This window comes from Colossoma macropomum, unplaced genomic scaffold, assembly GCF_904425465.1.
Source record: "Colossoma macropomum unplaced genomic scaffold, Colossoma_macropomum, whole genome shotgun sequence".
Taxonomy (NCBI): domain Eukaryota; kingdom Metazoa; phylum Chordata; class Actinopteri; order Characiformes; family Serrasalmidae; genus Colossoma; species Colossoma macropomum.
In genome coordinates this window covers 32,252,312-32,269,733 of record NW_023494786.1, presented here as the reverse complement: position 1 = coordinate 32,269,733, position 17,422 = coordinate 32,252,312, and the positions used below count along the sequence as shown (strand labels likewise).

The 17,422-nt window shown below is 40.9% G+C and overlaps 1 protein-coding gene across 1 annotated transcript; it reads left to right on the top strand.

The window, feature by feature from the left end:
* Positions 1-484: 484 nt before the first annotated feature.
* On the top strand, positions 485-16,740 carry zgc:161973 (uncharacterized protein LOC556635 homolog). Its single transcript, XM_036597785.1, is given in 11 exon segments — positions 485-726; positions 2,133-2,270; positions 3,151-3,255; positions 4,315-4,542; positions 8,117-8,314; positions 10,200-10,326; positions 13,515-13,597; positions 13,689-13,831; positions 14,775-14,866; positions 14,868-14,888; positions 16,498-16,740. Coding segments are annotated over 11 exon segments (1,494 nt in total). The 5' UTR covers positions 485-610.
* Positions 16,741-17,422: the final 682 nt, after the last annotated feature.

Sequence of the window (17,422 nt, the reverse complement as noted above, 5' to 3'; positions counted from 1 at the left end):
GAGATTTTTAGTTGTTTTCGTTATTTTTTATTGTCATTTATCTTACTTATTTGTATTATTGTATCATTACTATTACTGTTTATTATTGTTTTCTACTTTATCTTTCTGTTCTTACCCTACTCAGTACTTTTATTTACTTTTATTACTGATTACTTTTATTTTTTAACTAATCTGCTTAATAATAAATAATAATGATTTAACTGGTTGTCCTAATTTGTCTTAACGTTTTCTATTTTTTTTAATTACTGTTTTAATAATATTTTATTTTATTTCTCTGCTATACTTTTATCATCACAAATTTACGTTTACTCTTTTCAATCCCTTCTTCATTTTTTGTGTATTGGCTAAACGGTAAATGAGGGTCGCCCTCAATGTACACCGAGTTCAAATAAAGGCTGATTGATTGATTAATTCACATAAACACTAAATCCCACAATGCCACAACGCCGGATGTGTGGAAATGTCCCCAAACTGCGCGGCGAGGTGTGATGAAGGTGATGCTGCGCACGTGCTGCAGTTCAGTGATGAGCTCTGACTCAGAGGGGCGTCTGCTTTACCTGTAGCTGGTGAACCGAAGGCAAAAGACCCCCAGCACACTGACGCCCCCCTCATGGCTGCTGGCCGTGGTCAGTTTTTCCTGAGTTTGATGCAGGGGCTCCAGCAGGCCCGGCCGGGTGGGCTCAGAGACCGGAAGAAGAAACATGCAGGTTCTGCACGCGCCGGCAGGTAAGGCGGTGACGTCACTGCACATCAGGTCGTGTTCTTTTGTCAGGCCAGGTACAACTTTAATGGATGGTGAATGAAGGTGGTTCCAAAAGGGTTCTTTAGTAAAGGGAATGGTTCTGTTTAGAACCCCTGAGTTCTGTACAGAACCAGGCCAGGCACACTCTTAAAAATAGATGGTTCTTTAAGAGTTCTTTAGTAAAAGGAATAATTCTATTAAGAACCCTGAGTTCTATACAGAACCAGGTCGGGTACACTCTTAAAAATAGATGGTTCTTCAAGGGTTGTTTAGTAAAGGTAATGGTTCTGTTTAGAAGCCTGAGTTCTATATAGAACCAGACCAGGCACTCTGTGAAAAGGATAGTTTCTCTAGAGTTGTTTAGTAAAGGGAATAGTTCTATACAGAACCAGGTCAGGTAAACTGTTAAAAACAGATCTTCAAGGGTTGTTTAGTAAAGTTAATGGTCCTGTTTAGAACCCTGAGTTCTATATAGAACCAGGCCATGTACTGTCTTAAAAAGGATAGCTCCTCTAGAGTTGTTGAGTAAAGGGAATAGTACTCTTTGGAACCCTGAGTTCTATACAGAACCAGGCCAGGTACACTCTTTAAAAATGTGGTTCTTTAAGAGTTCTTTAGTAAAAGGAATAGTTCTATTTAGTTTATTTACTATTTGGGTGGCGGATCATTCTCAGCACTGCAGTGACACTGACGTGGTGGGGGTGTGTTAGTGTGTGTTGTGCTGGTCTGAGTGGATCAGACACAGCAGTGCTGCTGGAGTTTTTAAACACTGTGTCCACTCAATGTCCACTCTATTAGACACTCCTACCTTGTCAGTCCACCTTGGAGATGTAAAGTCAGAGACGATAGCTCATCTGCTGCTGCACAGTTTGTGTTGGTCATCCTCTAGTCCTTCATCAGTGGTCACAGGACGCTGCCCACAGGACGCTGTTGGCGGGATATTTTTGGTTGGTGGACTATTCTCAGTCCAGCAGCGACACTGAGGTGTTTAAAAACTCCAGCAGCACTGCTGTGTCTGATCCACTCAGACCAGCACAACACACACTAACACACCACCACCACGTCAGTGTTACTGCAGTGCTGAGAATGATCCACCACCCAAATAGTACCTGCTCTGTGAGGGTCCATGGGGGTCCTGACCACTGAAGAACAGGGTAAAAGGGGGCTAACAAAGTATCAGAGAAACAGATGGACTACAGTCTGTAACTGTAGAACTACAAAGTGCACCTATATAGTAAGTGGAGCTGATAAAATGGACAACGAGCATAGAAACAAGGAGGTGGTCAGAATGTTATGCCTGAACTGTGTATAAACATATATATATTCATCAGCAGCCGCCTCTTCATTCATGCTGAATATCTTTACAATATCTTTTTCTCTCTCTGTGCAGACAAAGGAGCGAGAACACCAGACCAGCGGAGCTCCCTGTTCCCCATCCTCCTCCCGCGACCTCCTCCTCCACCTCCAGGCCCTCCTCCCTCCCCACCTTCCACCGTCTCCATGCCACGTGTCTTCTACAATTGCGAAAATTACATTGAAAGGCAAGTTAATCTGTTGTGTCAGTTGTGCTGCAGTTTTCCTGACCCCCTGGTGGCGGGTTGACGATACAGTGTGTTATCATTATCTTGATAAATTTCAGCGATTTCTTAAACACACTGCAGGTGCTGTCAGTACAGCTCCGTTTCCCAAAAAGTTGGGACGCTGTGAAAAATGTAAATAAAACAAAAGCAGTGATGTGTAAGTCATTTAAACCCTATACTTCATTGAAAATGCTCCAAAGACAACATATCAGATTTTGAAACTGAGACATTTTATTGTTTTTTGACAAATATTTGCCCATTATGAATTTGAAGCTAACAACACATTCCAAAAAAGTTGGGACGGGGGCAACAAAAGGCTGGTAAAGTTGTGTAATGCTTAAAAAAACACCTGGTGGCCTTGTGTTTGACACATGGGATCTAGAAGATGAAGAACATTTTAAATCCTTCATTTCGTTAAGCGTGTAAAACAGACGGTGGTACCGGAAATAAGCGAGTAGCGTCGCCGCGAGACGCAGCAAAACACTTTTGGAGCGACGCTGCTCACTTATTTCCGGTACCGCCGTCTGTTTTCGCACATGCTCAGACTGAGAAATCCGAAAGAAATCAGAGTAAGAGTTACATGCACTGAGAAATCTGATTACTGAGCTAAAATCCAGACTCTTTATCAGATTTCTAGGCCTTACTCTGATCTAAGAAATCAGTGAGCTGTTTACATGACCATTTGAATAATCAGATGACTGCAGAAATCAGATTATGATTGGAGTATTGAGTGCATGTAAACACACTCAGTGTTGTTTTTTGCTGTGTCACCCACCTCTAACCCTCAGTGTGATAGGAAGACTGACTGCATCTATCATCCCTCACCAGGTTGCCTCCTGAGATCATCCTGAAGATTTTCTCGTATCTGGATGCTGATTCTCTTCTCTGTGTCACGTTTGTCAACAGGCAGTTTCACAAACTGGCAAATGACAAGTAGGTGATTTTGGAGTTTAAACACATTTAAGATCTAAAGATGAACCTTCTTATCGATTCATCTGCACTTATTTTGGAATGTCAGAAGCAATTATCATATCACTGCTGTCGGAACGAAACCTTGTATCTCCATTTTTGTCGTTTTTCAGTTTTTGACATAATTTGAAAATACCTGTAGTCCTTTATATTGTGTGTAAATTTCATGGCGAATGAACCAAAAGAAACGACCCAAAATGACTTGGAAAAATGTCTGGTTCCATTGACTTACATTAAAAGTACAGTATGTTTTTTCCTTCTCCTGTAAAGTTACCATTTTGGAGATACGAGGTTTTGTTCCAACAACAGTGATATATAATTATAATAAATATTGTGTTGTTTTCAGCGTCTGTATTCCACTACGGTCTAGATAGTTCCACATTTTATTGACCCTTCTAATCAAACACTCTTAAAAAGAGTAGTCCTTCAAGGGTTGTTTAGTAAAGAAAAGAGATCTACATAGAACCATGAACACACAATCATGCAAAGTGTTCTTGAGTGCATGAAATAGTTCTTCAGATTAATGGAGAATGTGCTGTATATGGTTCTATATAGCACCAAAAAGGGTTCTTCTATTGTTATGATGTCAAGCTTATAATAAATGAACACTTTTTGGTTCTACATAGAACCATTTTCAAGAAGGTTTTACATGGAACCTTACATAACACATTCTCCATTAATCCGAAGAACCATTTTACCATGCAAAGAACCCTTTAATGATGCAAAGAGTTCTTTGAGTGTTCATGGTTCTATATAGAACCATTTTCTTTATTGAAGAACCCATGAATAAACATCCTTTTTAAGTGTGTACCACTGCCGCTGAGTAGTCTATAGTCGTCAAGCTGAGTCTGAAAGCTTGTCGGATGTAGCAGCAGTGGCTAAGGGGCGGGGCTTAGCGACGGGTGAGATGAATTGTGGTAGAATTTTTGATTTTCATGATGATGCACTGAATCATTGGTAACTGAACTGAATCAGAACTGTGCATCTCTGCATCTCACTGTTCACACTGACTTGCTCTTCCAGCGCCATATGGTACGAGTTATACGCTCATGAGATTGAGAGAAAGAGATGGAGACCCCGGCTGGCTGTTCAGCCGGAGAGCCCGGCCGGGGTGCAGGACATGCCTCCGGGCTTCTGGAAGAGGCTGATCTTCAGGGAGATGGGATGCCCCAAAGACACCAGTTGGAAGAAGGAGCTGAGGCACATTAACCCGTACACAGGCATGCCAGCACAAACGCAGCAGCTCCTCGGGTCAGATGTGCTCTTTAACTTACGCACAGATTATAGGCTACGTTCACATTACCAGGCTGAAGTGGCACAAATCCGATTTTCTGCCCTGATGTGACTCAGATCTGATGTTTTCAGAGCTGTGTGGACACAAATCTGATCTTTTCAAATCTGACCTGAGTCACTTTCATATGTGGTCCTAGATCGGATACGTATCCGATTCGTGGCCAGGCGACCTTAATGTGATGCTCAGATCGGAATTCATGTGCTTTTTTTCACTGCGCCATCATTCAGCGTTACCATGGCAGCAGCGCTGAACAGAAGTTAAAGCCTGTAAACGGTGGAAAAGCAGCTCATCTCACCTTTTTCTCCTTCCTCTCGCTCTAATAATGAAGCTGAGAGCTGATCAGAGTTAATGATCTTCTCAGCGAAGCTCGTTCTGCTCGTTAGTTTGTGCTGATGATGAACGTGATTCATTCACGTGACGTTACTGAGTAGGATGAGCTCATGAGGGTCATTTCAGGACGCCGGTTCGTCACATTAATGACAGATTTGAGTCACTTGCCTAAACGAGTGTGAACCATCGTGTCAGAGAGATCGGATTTGAGCAAAAAATCAGATTTGAGCAGTGAGGCTTGTAATGTGAACGTAGCTATACACTCGGAAATAAAGGTACTAAACTGTCACTGGGGTGGAACCCTCAAGGGTACATCTCAGTTCCTTTAGTCAGGGAACATAACTGTACCGTAATCTGCCTGTGTGCTACTCAACACCTGGCATCTTTTCTTTCTGCAAGTTCATTCACTCTTCAGATCAGTTTCTGAGCTGCTGAGAGTTTATAGTGTTTATACTGTTTTTTTTTCTATTTTTTTTTTTGTCCTCCCTGCCCGCGCAGTCCTGCGCACATCCAATATCTGACACAGTCTAATCTCAAATACATTATCCTCTGCTTAAATTACACAGCAGTCATGGTCACCAGGCTCACTGTGAGTAACTTCACCAAACACCATTTATTACCAGTAAATAAAAAGCAGGAATCGAACCACAGAGCGGTTATTTTTGGTGTTCTGGGCAGCTGTGGCCGTCGGACTAAAGGCTCCTCCCTCTCTCTAACGCCTGATTCACACATGCTGCCTCGGTATGGTGAGAGTGATGCGTCAGCGCGAGCGCTACAGCTCGGACACGCTGGCCTTTCATATATACAGCCTTTGAGCTGCGGAGCAGCGACAAAGTTATACAGACATTCCTGTTTCCAGGCGGATAAATGGTCACTTCAGTCACTCTTATCAATAGAAATATCATTTATAAATGTACACTGTATATTTGTTTGTCCTGGACAGCAAGCCTGGTAGACCAGCTGGGAATCTGTCTGCAGCCTGGAATGTTTAAATAGTATTTCATCATGAATTACGCAAAAACCACCTCTTTGAGTTTTTATATGGTCTTGTGTTTAATTTTCATGGATTTTCATGGCTTATTTCTGTGTATTTTGCTGCGTGAAGCATGCTCAGCCTGTTTGAAAGTGCTGACCACTTAACATCGGCACCGAAATGAAAAGCAAGACTTGCTGCATCGCTCACAGCCGCAGACACAGTATGTGTGAATCAGACCTATGAGAATCTGCGTGTTGTTCATGCTCGAGAATAACTTTATTCATCTTAACTGTTCTGTTGTTTATATGTGTTTTAGTGATCGTTCTACTTTTTAAGGCTGTTCATTCATTTGCGGAATTTCTCTATATGTGTGCTGCCACCTGCTCCTGCCTGAAGGGGTCTGATTTCCGCCCGCTCCTGCCCGAAGGGGTCTGATTTCCGCCCACTCTTGCCTGAAGGGGTCTGATTTCCGCCCGCTCCTGCCTGAAGGGGTCTGATTTCCACCCACTCTTGCCTGAAGGGGTCTGATTTCCACCCACTCTTGCCTGAAGGGGTCTGATTTCCACCCACTCTTGCCTGAAGGGGTCTGATTTCCGCCCGCTCCTGTCTGAAGGGGTCTGATTTCCACCCACTCTTGCCTGAAGGGGTCTGATTTCCACCCATTCCCGCCTTAAGGGGTCTGATTTCCACCCGCTCCCGCAAGCAACACTGAAAATTTGTCCCGCGCCGCAAGATATTGTGTCAGGTCCCGCGGGAGTGCAGACCTCTATCTGTACATCTCCTCTGTGTTCTGTGTTGTTCTATGTTCTCAGTTCAGTTTAGTTTAAGTTAAATATTATACTGATTTTTTTTTCATACTCTTGTGGATCCAGTCTGCAAAGACAGGCTGCACACTGTAAAAATGGTGTTTCAACTCAAAAAAAGGTGCTTTTAATATATATATATATTATTTAAGTTTTATGCATGTTGTAATGGGTTCAGACTGTCTTTAATTGATTTGATATCTGATTTATTAGTGCCCATATAATTAGTGTCTAAGCAGGAAAATGTAATTATTATTATTATCAGTCTGATATTGGAATTATGGTTGGTAATTATGAGTGATAATTTGATGTAGCTGTGATTGTGCTGTGTGGAGAACAGCAGAACTTCAGTTTTCAGACAAATGTTCTGCTTAATGTAGAGCGAGACACATTAAAGACTTTCAGTACCATAAATCCAATTAGACATTTGAAAACTCCTCACTGCAGTAATCTGTGTCGCCCAAATCATATGAGGAAATCAACATTAGCAGTTCGTGTCTTTAATCCTACACTTACTGAACTTCATGTACAGATTATTGTGTGATCTTATCTTAAAACGCCAAAAATTAAGGTTATTATTATTATTATTATTATTATTATTGACCCATAGTTTAGATGAATCCTTACTGAAAATTACAGTATAGTACAATTGATTTCAAAATATGCTGCCATTGTTTACTGAACTCAACTCAAAATGACCATCAGAAACAGGAAAGTGTTGTTCAGGACATGGTGAGACTGGCATTAACCTTCTACTGTGCACATTATGAAAGCAATTTATATATATATATATATATATATATATATATATATATATATATATATATATATATATTCAATTCACTTTTCTTGAATAAAATAATTGATTTATTTTTTTCGGGCCTGATTATTAAATTCAAAAACAAAAAAAAAATTAAAATAAAATGTGTTCAGGGGTCCTTTTGGAGTTTGTTGCCTTGAGGCAACTTTGTGCAACAATAAGAAGAAATGATATAGAGCCGTGTTGCCTGAAGTGGTGAGATCTGGCTTGTGACTGGCTAAATCCACTCCACTGTCACACAGCGTTGCTTCTAGGCAACAAATATATTTCTGCAAATTCTCACGAAAAAATTGATACTGAATGTTAAAAAAAGAGGTTTAAATGTGCCGACTAAGAGATAGTATAACTAAGCACATGCTTTTTATTGATTTACTCAAACTTTCCTTTGTTGTTAACCCTTTCTTTGTCTTTAAATTTGTATAACGTTATTGTAAAGTGAGGAAAATGAGTTTGTTGCCCTGAGGCAACATCGTGCAATAGAGGGTTGAGTGCTGTAATATTGTATTAATATGTATTCAGTAGAGTATAAAAAGTGAAGATTGAGCAGGTACCTTGCGCAGCCCAGTCAGCTCCACAAATTTCCAGTGTCTTGTGTGTGGTAGGAGTCTGCGTGTGAGCTGGGAGATCACTCTGACCCAGAAAGGAGGTCAGGAGAGTGTCTATAAGCAGAACCACAACTTCTTCTCAGACTCGTCTGTCACTGTGTGCTGGAGCAACGGTGTGTGGCCTCGAATCCGACAGGTCTCCACTCTGCAGCTCCACGGAGTGATTCGTCCCTTCACCTCCACTACCACAGACAAGTAAGGCAACATAGAGGAGAAAAGGGAGTACGGCATGTTTTTGCGACAAGGATGTGATTTTGGGAAATCAGGTTTGAGCCACTTTCGTAATGTCACTGTCCACAGTTAATTAAGTTACAAATGGAAGATTTCTTTTTCCAAGCTTTGTTTACCGTGTTTAGCAACACATACAGTTGAAACATATACATATATGTATGTATGTATGTATGTATATGTACACCGGTCAGGCATAACATTATGACCACCTCCTTGTTTCTACGCTCATTGTCCATTTTATCAGCTCCACTTACTATATAGGAGCACTTTGTAGTTCTACAGTTACAGACTGTAGTCCATCTGTTTCTCTGATACTTTGTTAGCCCCCTTTTACCCTGTTCTTCAGTGGTCAGGACCCCCATGGACCCTCACAGAGCAGGTACTATTTGGGTGGTGGGTCATTCTCAGCACTGCAGTAACACTGACGTGGTGGTGGTGTGTTAGTGTGTGTTGTGCTGGTCTGAGTGGATCAGACACAGCAGTGCTGCTGGAGTTTTTAAACATGTCAGTGTCGCTGCTGGACTGAGAACCAAAAACATCCAGCCAACCGCATCCTGTGGGCAGCGTCCTGTGACCACTGATGAAGGCCTGTAGGCTGACCAACACAAACGCAGCAGCAGATGTTGTACACAATGTGTTGGATGTGGGGGAAATGAGCAGGTGACTCTGACAAGGGCCAGATGATTATGGCCAGGTGACCGGGTCGTAAGGCTTGTGGGGTCTCCTGGTCAGCAGTGGTGAATACCTACCCACAGTGGTCCGAGGAGGAACAAACCGGTAACAGGTAGTTGGACACCCACGTTTAATCAGTGTGCGAGGCTGTCACATCTGCTCTGAACTTCACTCCATGTGTGCATATCACTTTTGATCACCTCACATATTTCGTGGACAGAAGTGGACATCTATAATATAATCTATAATATAACAGCAAAAGCAAAGAGCTGACCACACCTCCAGAGCAAATCTGCATAGTAAAGGCTTTTACTTAGATACTTCATTCATTTTTTCGCTGCTGCAGTCAGGAACTGTCTTGCAAATAAGATTATGAATATCATCACTGTCCAAAGAAAAAGATGTATCTCCATTTTTGTCATTTTTTGTTTTTTCTACATTATTTTAATCCTGGCGGCACGGTGGCGCAGTGGGTAGCGCTGTCGCCTCACAGCAAGAAGGGCCTGGGTTCGATTCCCTGGCCGGGTGACCAGGGTCATTTCTGTGTGGAGTTTGCCTGTTCTCCCCGTGTCTGCGTGGGTTTCCTCCGGGTACTCCGGTTTCCTCCCACAGTCCAAAGACATGCAGTCAGGCTGATTGGACATGCTGAATTGCCCCTAGGTGTGAATGTGTATGTCTGTCTGTCTGCCCTGTGATGGACTGGCGACCTGTCCAGGGTGTATCCTGCCTTCTGCCCAATGACAGCTGGGATAGGCTCCAGCACCCCACCGCGACCCTAGAAGGATAAGCGGTTTAGATGATGGATGGATGTATGTATGTACGTATTTTAATCCTTTAGATTGTCTGAAAATTCCATAATAATTGGACCAATAGAAATGGCCCAAAATCTCTGTACATTAACGTACATTAAAAGCTAGTAACATGTTTGTCTCCTGTAAAGTTACCATTTTGGAGAGTTTTTCTTTGGACAGTGACGACGTCCTTTCAGGGCTACTAATGACAGATATGGCTCACTTGCTTGTATACGTCAGTGCAACATATCTAAGCAAAAAATCAGAACTGGTCGAATACAGTTCGTAATGTGAGTGTAGCTGAAGTGCTCCTGGTTTGTGTTATAAGTCAGTGCAGTGTGTTCTGCTGCTCTGATGTTTGTTTTTTCTGTTTCTTTCTTGATCAGGCCGCAGTGGCGCTCTCTCATCAGCAAAACAGACGTGTGCAGGATGGAGAGGTGGAAGTTCATTGGGACAGACAAGCTGGTGAAACTGCTGCAGTTTGATGAAGGGATCACTGTGGGGATCTGGCGGGTACGCTGTGTTCAGACACTCTGTCAACGTAGACAAGTTTCCAATTACATTCTTCATTTTTAGACACCAAGAACCTCATGAACCCGGACTGTAAATCACTCACCTTTGGCAGCCTGAAGATCTTCCACAAGGGCAAAGAAGCGAGCTACCTGTTAGCACAAATAAATAGTTTCAGAGAAGGTATTTTGAAGTCCTGGCCAATATGACAATATACACCGATCAGGCATAACATTATGACCACCTCCTTGTTTCTACGCTCATTGTCCATTTTATCAGCTCCACTTACTATATAGGTGCACTTTGTAGTTCTACAGTTACAGACTGTAGTCCATCTGTTTCTCTGATACTTTGTTAGCCTCCTTTTACCCTGTTCTTCAGTGGTCAGGACCCCTATGGACCCTCACAGAGCAGGTACTGTTTGGGTGGTGGATCATTCTCAGCACTGCAGTAACACTGATGTGGTGGTGGTGTGTTAGTGTGTGTTGCGCTGGTCTGAGTGGATCAGACACAGCAGTGCTGCTGGAGTTTTTAAACACCTCAGTGTCGCTGCTGGACTGAGAATAGCCCACCAACCAAAAATATCCAGCCAACAGCGTCCTGTGGGCAGCGTCCTGTGACCACTGATGAAGGACTAGAGGATGACCAACACAAACTGTGCAGCAGCAGATGAGCTATCGTCTCTGACTTTACATCTCCAAGGTGGACTGACAAGGTAGGAGTGTCTAATAGAGTGGACAGTGAGTGGACACAGTGTTTAAAAACTCCAGCAGCACTGCTGTGTCTGATCCACTCAGACCAGCACAACACACACTAACACACCACCACCACGTCAGTGTTACTGCAATGCTGAGAATGACCCACCACCCAAATAGTACCTGCTCTGTGAGGGTCCATGGGGGTCCTGACCACTGAAGAACAGGGTAAAAGGGGGCTAACAAAGTATGCAGAGAAACAGATGGACTACAGTCTGTAACTGTAGAACTACAAAGTGCACCTATATAGTAAGTGGAGCTGATAAAATGGACAATATTGTAGAAACATGGGCTTTAGACTGACCTGCTACACTGACCTGCTGGGACAGTTTATTACAGTAGCTGGTTTCTATCTAAACTAAAGGACACTTAAACTAATGGTTCCTAAAACTGACCTCTGCACTGGACAGATTATTTAGCACTGACCTTTATACTTAATCTATCAATTAATGTTTTTTTTCTTTATAAGAAAAAGATGAATTGTCCTAAAACGAGAAATAAATGTTATTAAAAAATAAGTAAATAATAAAACTAGATGTTCTAAAAACGTCACAGAAAGCATTAAAGTTAATGTTCTGCCAGATAGAACCTTATAACTCCAAACAGAAAGTGAGTTCTTAGGATTAGAAGGTTCTGTCCGAAAAACTAATGTCCAGATTTGATAGGGTTTTGATATTTTACATTTAGGACACGTTTAGGGCGTCTGTCATTTTCATGTATGAAGGAGTTGTGTTCCACGTATCAGTTCTGCTGTTTGGAATGCAAAATCTCAATAAAAGCTCAATATCTCAAAACTGGTCAGAACACAGACAGAACCTTATAATTCCATGGGGACGATATGTATATGACCAGGAACATGAACTAACAAGATAAAAAGGTGTGTTCTTATTTCACGTTGACATTAAGTGACCCTTATTAGTCCCACAACAGGGAAATTTCACCTCCATATTTAACCCATCCGTGCAGTGAAACACTGCATACACACTAGGGGGCAGTGAGCACAATTGCCCGAAGCAGAGGGCAGCCCTATCCACAGTGCCTGGGAAGCAGTTGGGGGGTTCAGGGAATCGAACCAGTGACCTTCCAGTCACAGGGCTGGTTCCTTAACCTCCAGCCCCATGACTGGCCCTGCTCAGTGCCGTTGGCATTAAGATGAGCCTTATGGAAAAGGTGCACTCAAACTGTGATGAGTCAATACTATGGAATTTTATAGGCCTTATTGAAATTTGATACTTTATGGTGTTGTTATGGTATTATATCACACGATAGAGACAATATTATTGAAAAGGAAGTATTGTTCAGTGGTGGACGAAGTACACAAACCATGTACTTGAGTTAAAGTAGAGAAACCCAAGGTAAAATATTACTCCAGTAAAAGGAGAAGTTCCTCCCTTTAGACCTCCACTTGAGTAAAAGTACAAAAGTATTTGCCTTCAAATGTACTTAAGTATCAAAATAAAAGTACTAAAAGATTAATTATGACTCTAATGATCTATTATCATTTTTATAACAAGACTCGCTTCATTAACTCATTTTAGGTGAAAATACTCCAGTGTCTCTCTTGGTAAACCAGTCTTTTAATAGAATGTCATTAATTAGTGACGCTGATGTCTATTAAAATTATCATAAGCACAAAACACTGAAGGCAAACAGTTTCCATCAGGTAGAACTGAGTGGCTCTGAAATCACTTTTTACAAACAAGCAAAGTTTCAGTTTAAGATTTATTTGAACTTAGTTTCAAGTTTAAGTTTAATAAAAACTTTAAACTCAGATTCACAAATGAGTTTCCTTTACTAAACTGCATCTGTAGGTCTCTGTTCATAAACATAAACTAGCCTAAACTAATTTACTGTAAAATGAAATGTGTTTGTATAAATTCAGAATAAAGACACGTCAGTCACAACTGCATATGTGTACATATTTCTATATTGTGGTCTATTTACACAAAGTTAGGTTAGTTCATCATTTATGTTGAATAGACTCCCAAAATTTTACGCTGCTGCACTGATGTTGAACCGTGTGCTGCACTGGGTCGGTATGACCAACAGGTCAAAACAAGCTCAAAACAAAGTGACCGCTGTGCCCTGATTGGTGTTTTTGCTTCGCGCTTCTTTCGTTTTGACATGTTACGTTTTTATACACACATAAACCAAAAGGAACGACAGATTTCTCATAATGTAGTGGAGTAAAAAGTGAGATATCTGACTTTGAAATGTAGTGGAGTGAAAGTAAAAAGTCGCCCAAAATGGAAAAACTTCAGTAAAGTATAGATACAGGAAAAACTACTTAAGTACAGTAATGAATTACATTTACTTCATTACTGTCCACCACTGGTGTTGTTCAGGTATTGATATTGGTGCCAGTATTTTGATCGATACCCAGCCCAGACCGATGCATTAATGTATTTGCTTTGTGCTTTATTAATGCGTCTGTAGGGCACGTGGACGATCGCCTTCATCATGGCCAACTTGCACTTCCACAAGCTGGTGGAAAGAAGTCTTCTGGGGTCACTGTCCTGGTATGGTGCTGTTGGCTTCTGTGTGTGGGTTGTTTTTCTCACAACCTCACCTTCCTTCCTCTCTTCTGATTCCCTCTTGCCCACCTGTCAGTCCCTACAGGCCACCAGAGGTCACCCTGTATGATGATGTGGACCCAGACTACGATCCTCAGGGATACACGGTGCTCATTGTGCTTCACAATTCAGTCAGACGCATCATGCATCGGCGCTATTCCCCACTGCTGTGTAGCAGAGGTAACTGCAGACCTGCATACATACGGATGTTCACAGCTCCTCTCCATGGCTCTTCATTAGTCTCTCTTCTGTTTAATGTTTTTTATTTTAGATAAATACTTTTAAAAGTGCTTGTCTGGTCTGTTTTAGTATGTTATATCGTCATTATGCGGTTCTGTCTGTGTTCTGAGCAGTTTCGAGATATTGAGCTTCAAAGATTTTGCATTCCAAATAGCAGAACTGATATGTGGAACACGAGTCCTCCATGCATGAAAATGACAGACACCCTAAACGTGTCCTAAATGTAAAATATCAAAACCCTTTCAGATTTATAAATGAGTGTTTTTTGGAACAGATCAAATGCAGACAGAACCTTTGATTCTAAGAACTCACTTTCTGTTTGGAGTTATAAGGTTCTATCTGACAAAACATGAAAAGAAGCAACGATTTTCAAGGACCACAAAAAGTTTATACTCAAATTTATTTTAAAACATAAGTAGTGTATCAGAGTGTCTACATGATCAGAATGTTAAATTTAATGCTTTCTATGAAATCTCTGACATTTACTTTTATTATTTATATATCCTTTATCACATTTATTTCCTGTTTTAGGACAAATCATCTTTTTCTTATTCAAAAAAGCATTGCAGATTAAATATAAAGGTAATATTTTGTCCAGGGCTGAGTTTTAGGAACCTTTAGTTTAAGCTTCCTGTAGTCAGACAGAAACCAGCTACTGTAATAAACTGTCCCAGCAGGTCAGATAAATGGGTGGATAGATGCTAGTTGGATGGATGGATGGATGGATGGATATAAAATGAATGATCTGAAACATTTAATTTGCAACAATTGCAAATTAGCAAAAATAGAAGTCGTCGGGTGAGGCGCAAATACTTTTTCACAGCACTGTATGCGTCCTGCAAGATCTGCTGGCGTTCCATGGTTTTATCCTTGTCCTGTGCAGACAGCGTTCATGACGGCTTTGCTCAGTTCCGGCTGACGTCCGAGCACACTCCTGTCCTGGGAAGGATCAGTTTCCCCTGGATGGCCGAGAGGGGGGCTTCAGGGGGACATCAAGGTATTGCAAAGAAAGTGATAGTTCAACCAAAGAGTGCTCACAGAGCTTGATGTGAACAGTACGGTTCTTAGCCAGCGGGCCGGATTCACAAAAACTTTGGGTAACACTTCACTGTAGGGTGCTGTTCATAAGGCTACATGACACCTACATAAGCTTGTCATGAAAACTGACATTACCCTACGTAAATGTTTATAAATGCTTATTCCAATATGCGTCATTCTTTATAAAGGTTATATTTGCCAATTTTGATCAAAGTTAACTAACGTAGCCTTTATGACAGATGCTGCCTATCGGAATAAGCATTAATAAACATTTATGTAGAATTCTGTCAGTTGTCAAGACAAGCTTATGTAGGTGTCATGTAGCCTTATGAACAGCACCCTACAGTAAAGTGGTACCAAACTTTGTTAAGAAGAAACCTGCGAAGGTCCTTAAGACAAGAAGTTTATAAGACTGTTCTAAAATGCAAAGAAAGCTTAAGTTCTCAAATATTCTCTTAAGATAATCTTAATTATTTCTTTAAGATGTGCTGAAGGAAGTCTTCATTGTTTTCTTATGTTGGCCACGTAACATATTACCACATACCATAAACGACGCGAGGTACAGTTTGAATTTGTATGAACTGTTATTTCCGTCATTAGTTTAATCCGCTCAGAGGAGCGAAATGGGGGAAAAACATGAAATCAAGCGTTTTCCAAAAAATGTAGCAAACAAGAACTAAAGAAGTAAACAGCCAACAGGAAAAAATCCTCTTTGGAAAATACAATAATTGTGGGGTGATGGTGGAAAGCAGGAGATGAGGATGGACAGACAGGCGCAGATATACTGATCAAATTTAAGCTGATAAATTTTAGACGCTCACCTTGTCGACTCAATTACGGTCTAGGTGTGAGTTTATCGTAAGGTTAGGAAAACATTTAAGAACATATTTTCAGGAAAACCACTTAGATCAACTTGGTTCTTAGAATTATTCTTAAGAAAATAGTTAAGAAAATAATAACATTTTGTTGTAAAAAAAAAATATACATTTAAGAACTTGTTCTTTTTTACACTGCAAAAAATATCTTAACCAGTGAAAATGTATTAAAAAAATCTAATATCTCTCATTATGAGACTGTTGTAAGAATATTCTAAGATTATTCCACCTGTTTCTGTACATTTTTACTTGTTTTAAGTGATTTTATCTGGTGAAAGTGTCTTATTCCATTGGCAGATTAGTTTACTTGTTTTGAGAAATAATGAAGATAATTTTGCTCATTTCAAGAAATAATGATTAAAACAAGTAACATGATCTGCCAATGAAATAAGACACTTTTATAAGATAAAACTGCTTAAAAACAAGTAAAAATGTCTAGAAATGAGTTTAATAATCTCACAAAATTCTTACAACAGTCTCATAGTGAGAAATAGTAGATATACTCCATTTAAGATGTTTACACTCACTAATGTGTCATTTTTTCCCCAGATTAGCACTTTAAAGCGTATATTATCTGTTTTGAAATATACCGGCTAGCTTGGAGTCTGGCTGAGCACACTGGGATCGAATAGTGAGTAACACTCACTTGTGTCCTCGTTAGTGAGCATCAGCCTCTCTGTGATTCCTCCACAGAACTGCTGCATGATGACGGTGACCGTACTGGATGAGAGTCAGAGGCCGCTTTGGTGCCTCAGCTCGGCCGGGTCCCTCCTGCTGTCCACCTACAACAATGAGGAGTTTGTGCTGCTGCTGCACGATGACGCGAAGGGCAGGGTCAGGATGAGCTTCGCGTGGATGCAGGACATGCAGCAGTACTTTCTGATCGGCCTGCACGTCCGCATCTCCATAACCAAACTAAACAAGCGCTTCAAGTGAGAGTCCTGCGGCTCTGAGGGACGTTAGCTTAGTTAGAACCCACGGTTTAGAACCGATTCTGACTTTACTTACAGGTTGTTCATTTTTAAATACTTGAAAACAAAGATTTTTGTCATTTTTGCCGCTTATTTTAGGATTTACAGAATTTTATTTGTTAGAGATTTAGATTTATGAGTAAAGTCGTATTTTTATTTCTGTATTTTATTTTTGCAGTTTTAGGTTTTGAGTTTCTGGTCCTGAGGCATGTCCAGAACTTTAATGTTTTATTCTAGAGATGGTTGTACGTTCTATGAAGTTTTCAGAGCACTGTTTGTCAGAACACACAGTGATTCTGATGTAGTTCTGGTTCAGAACTGAGTTTGGTGGTGTGCATATGGTTAGTGCCTTTTCAGTGTTGGAGTTTTGGAAAACTTCTCTGTGTTAAGAAGTGAATAAATTGCACATGATTTGCACGTGACTGATAGTACGTATGTTACATTATGGGGAAAAAAATAATGAATGCGTTGGTTGTACAAATGAACCTCCTTGTTTCTACGCTCATTGTCCATTTTATCAGCTCCACTTACTATATAGGAGCACTTTGTAGTTCTACAGTTACAGACTGTAGTCCATCTGTTTCTCTGATACTTTGTTAGCCCCCTTTTACCCTGTTCTTCAGTGCTCAGGACCCCCATGGACCCTC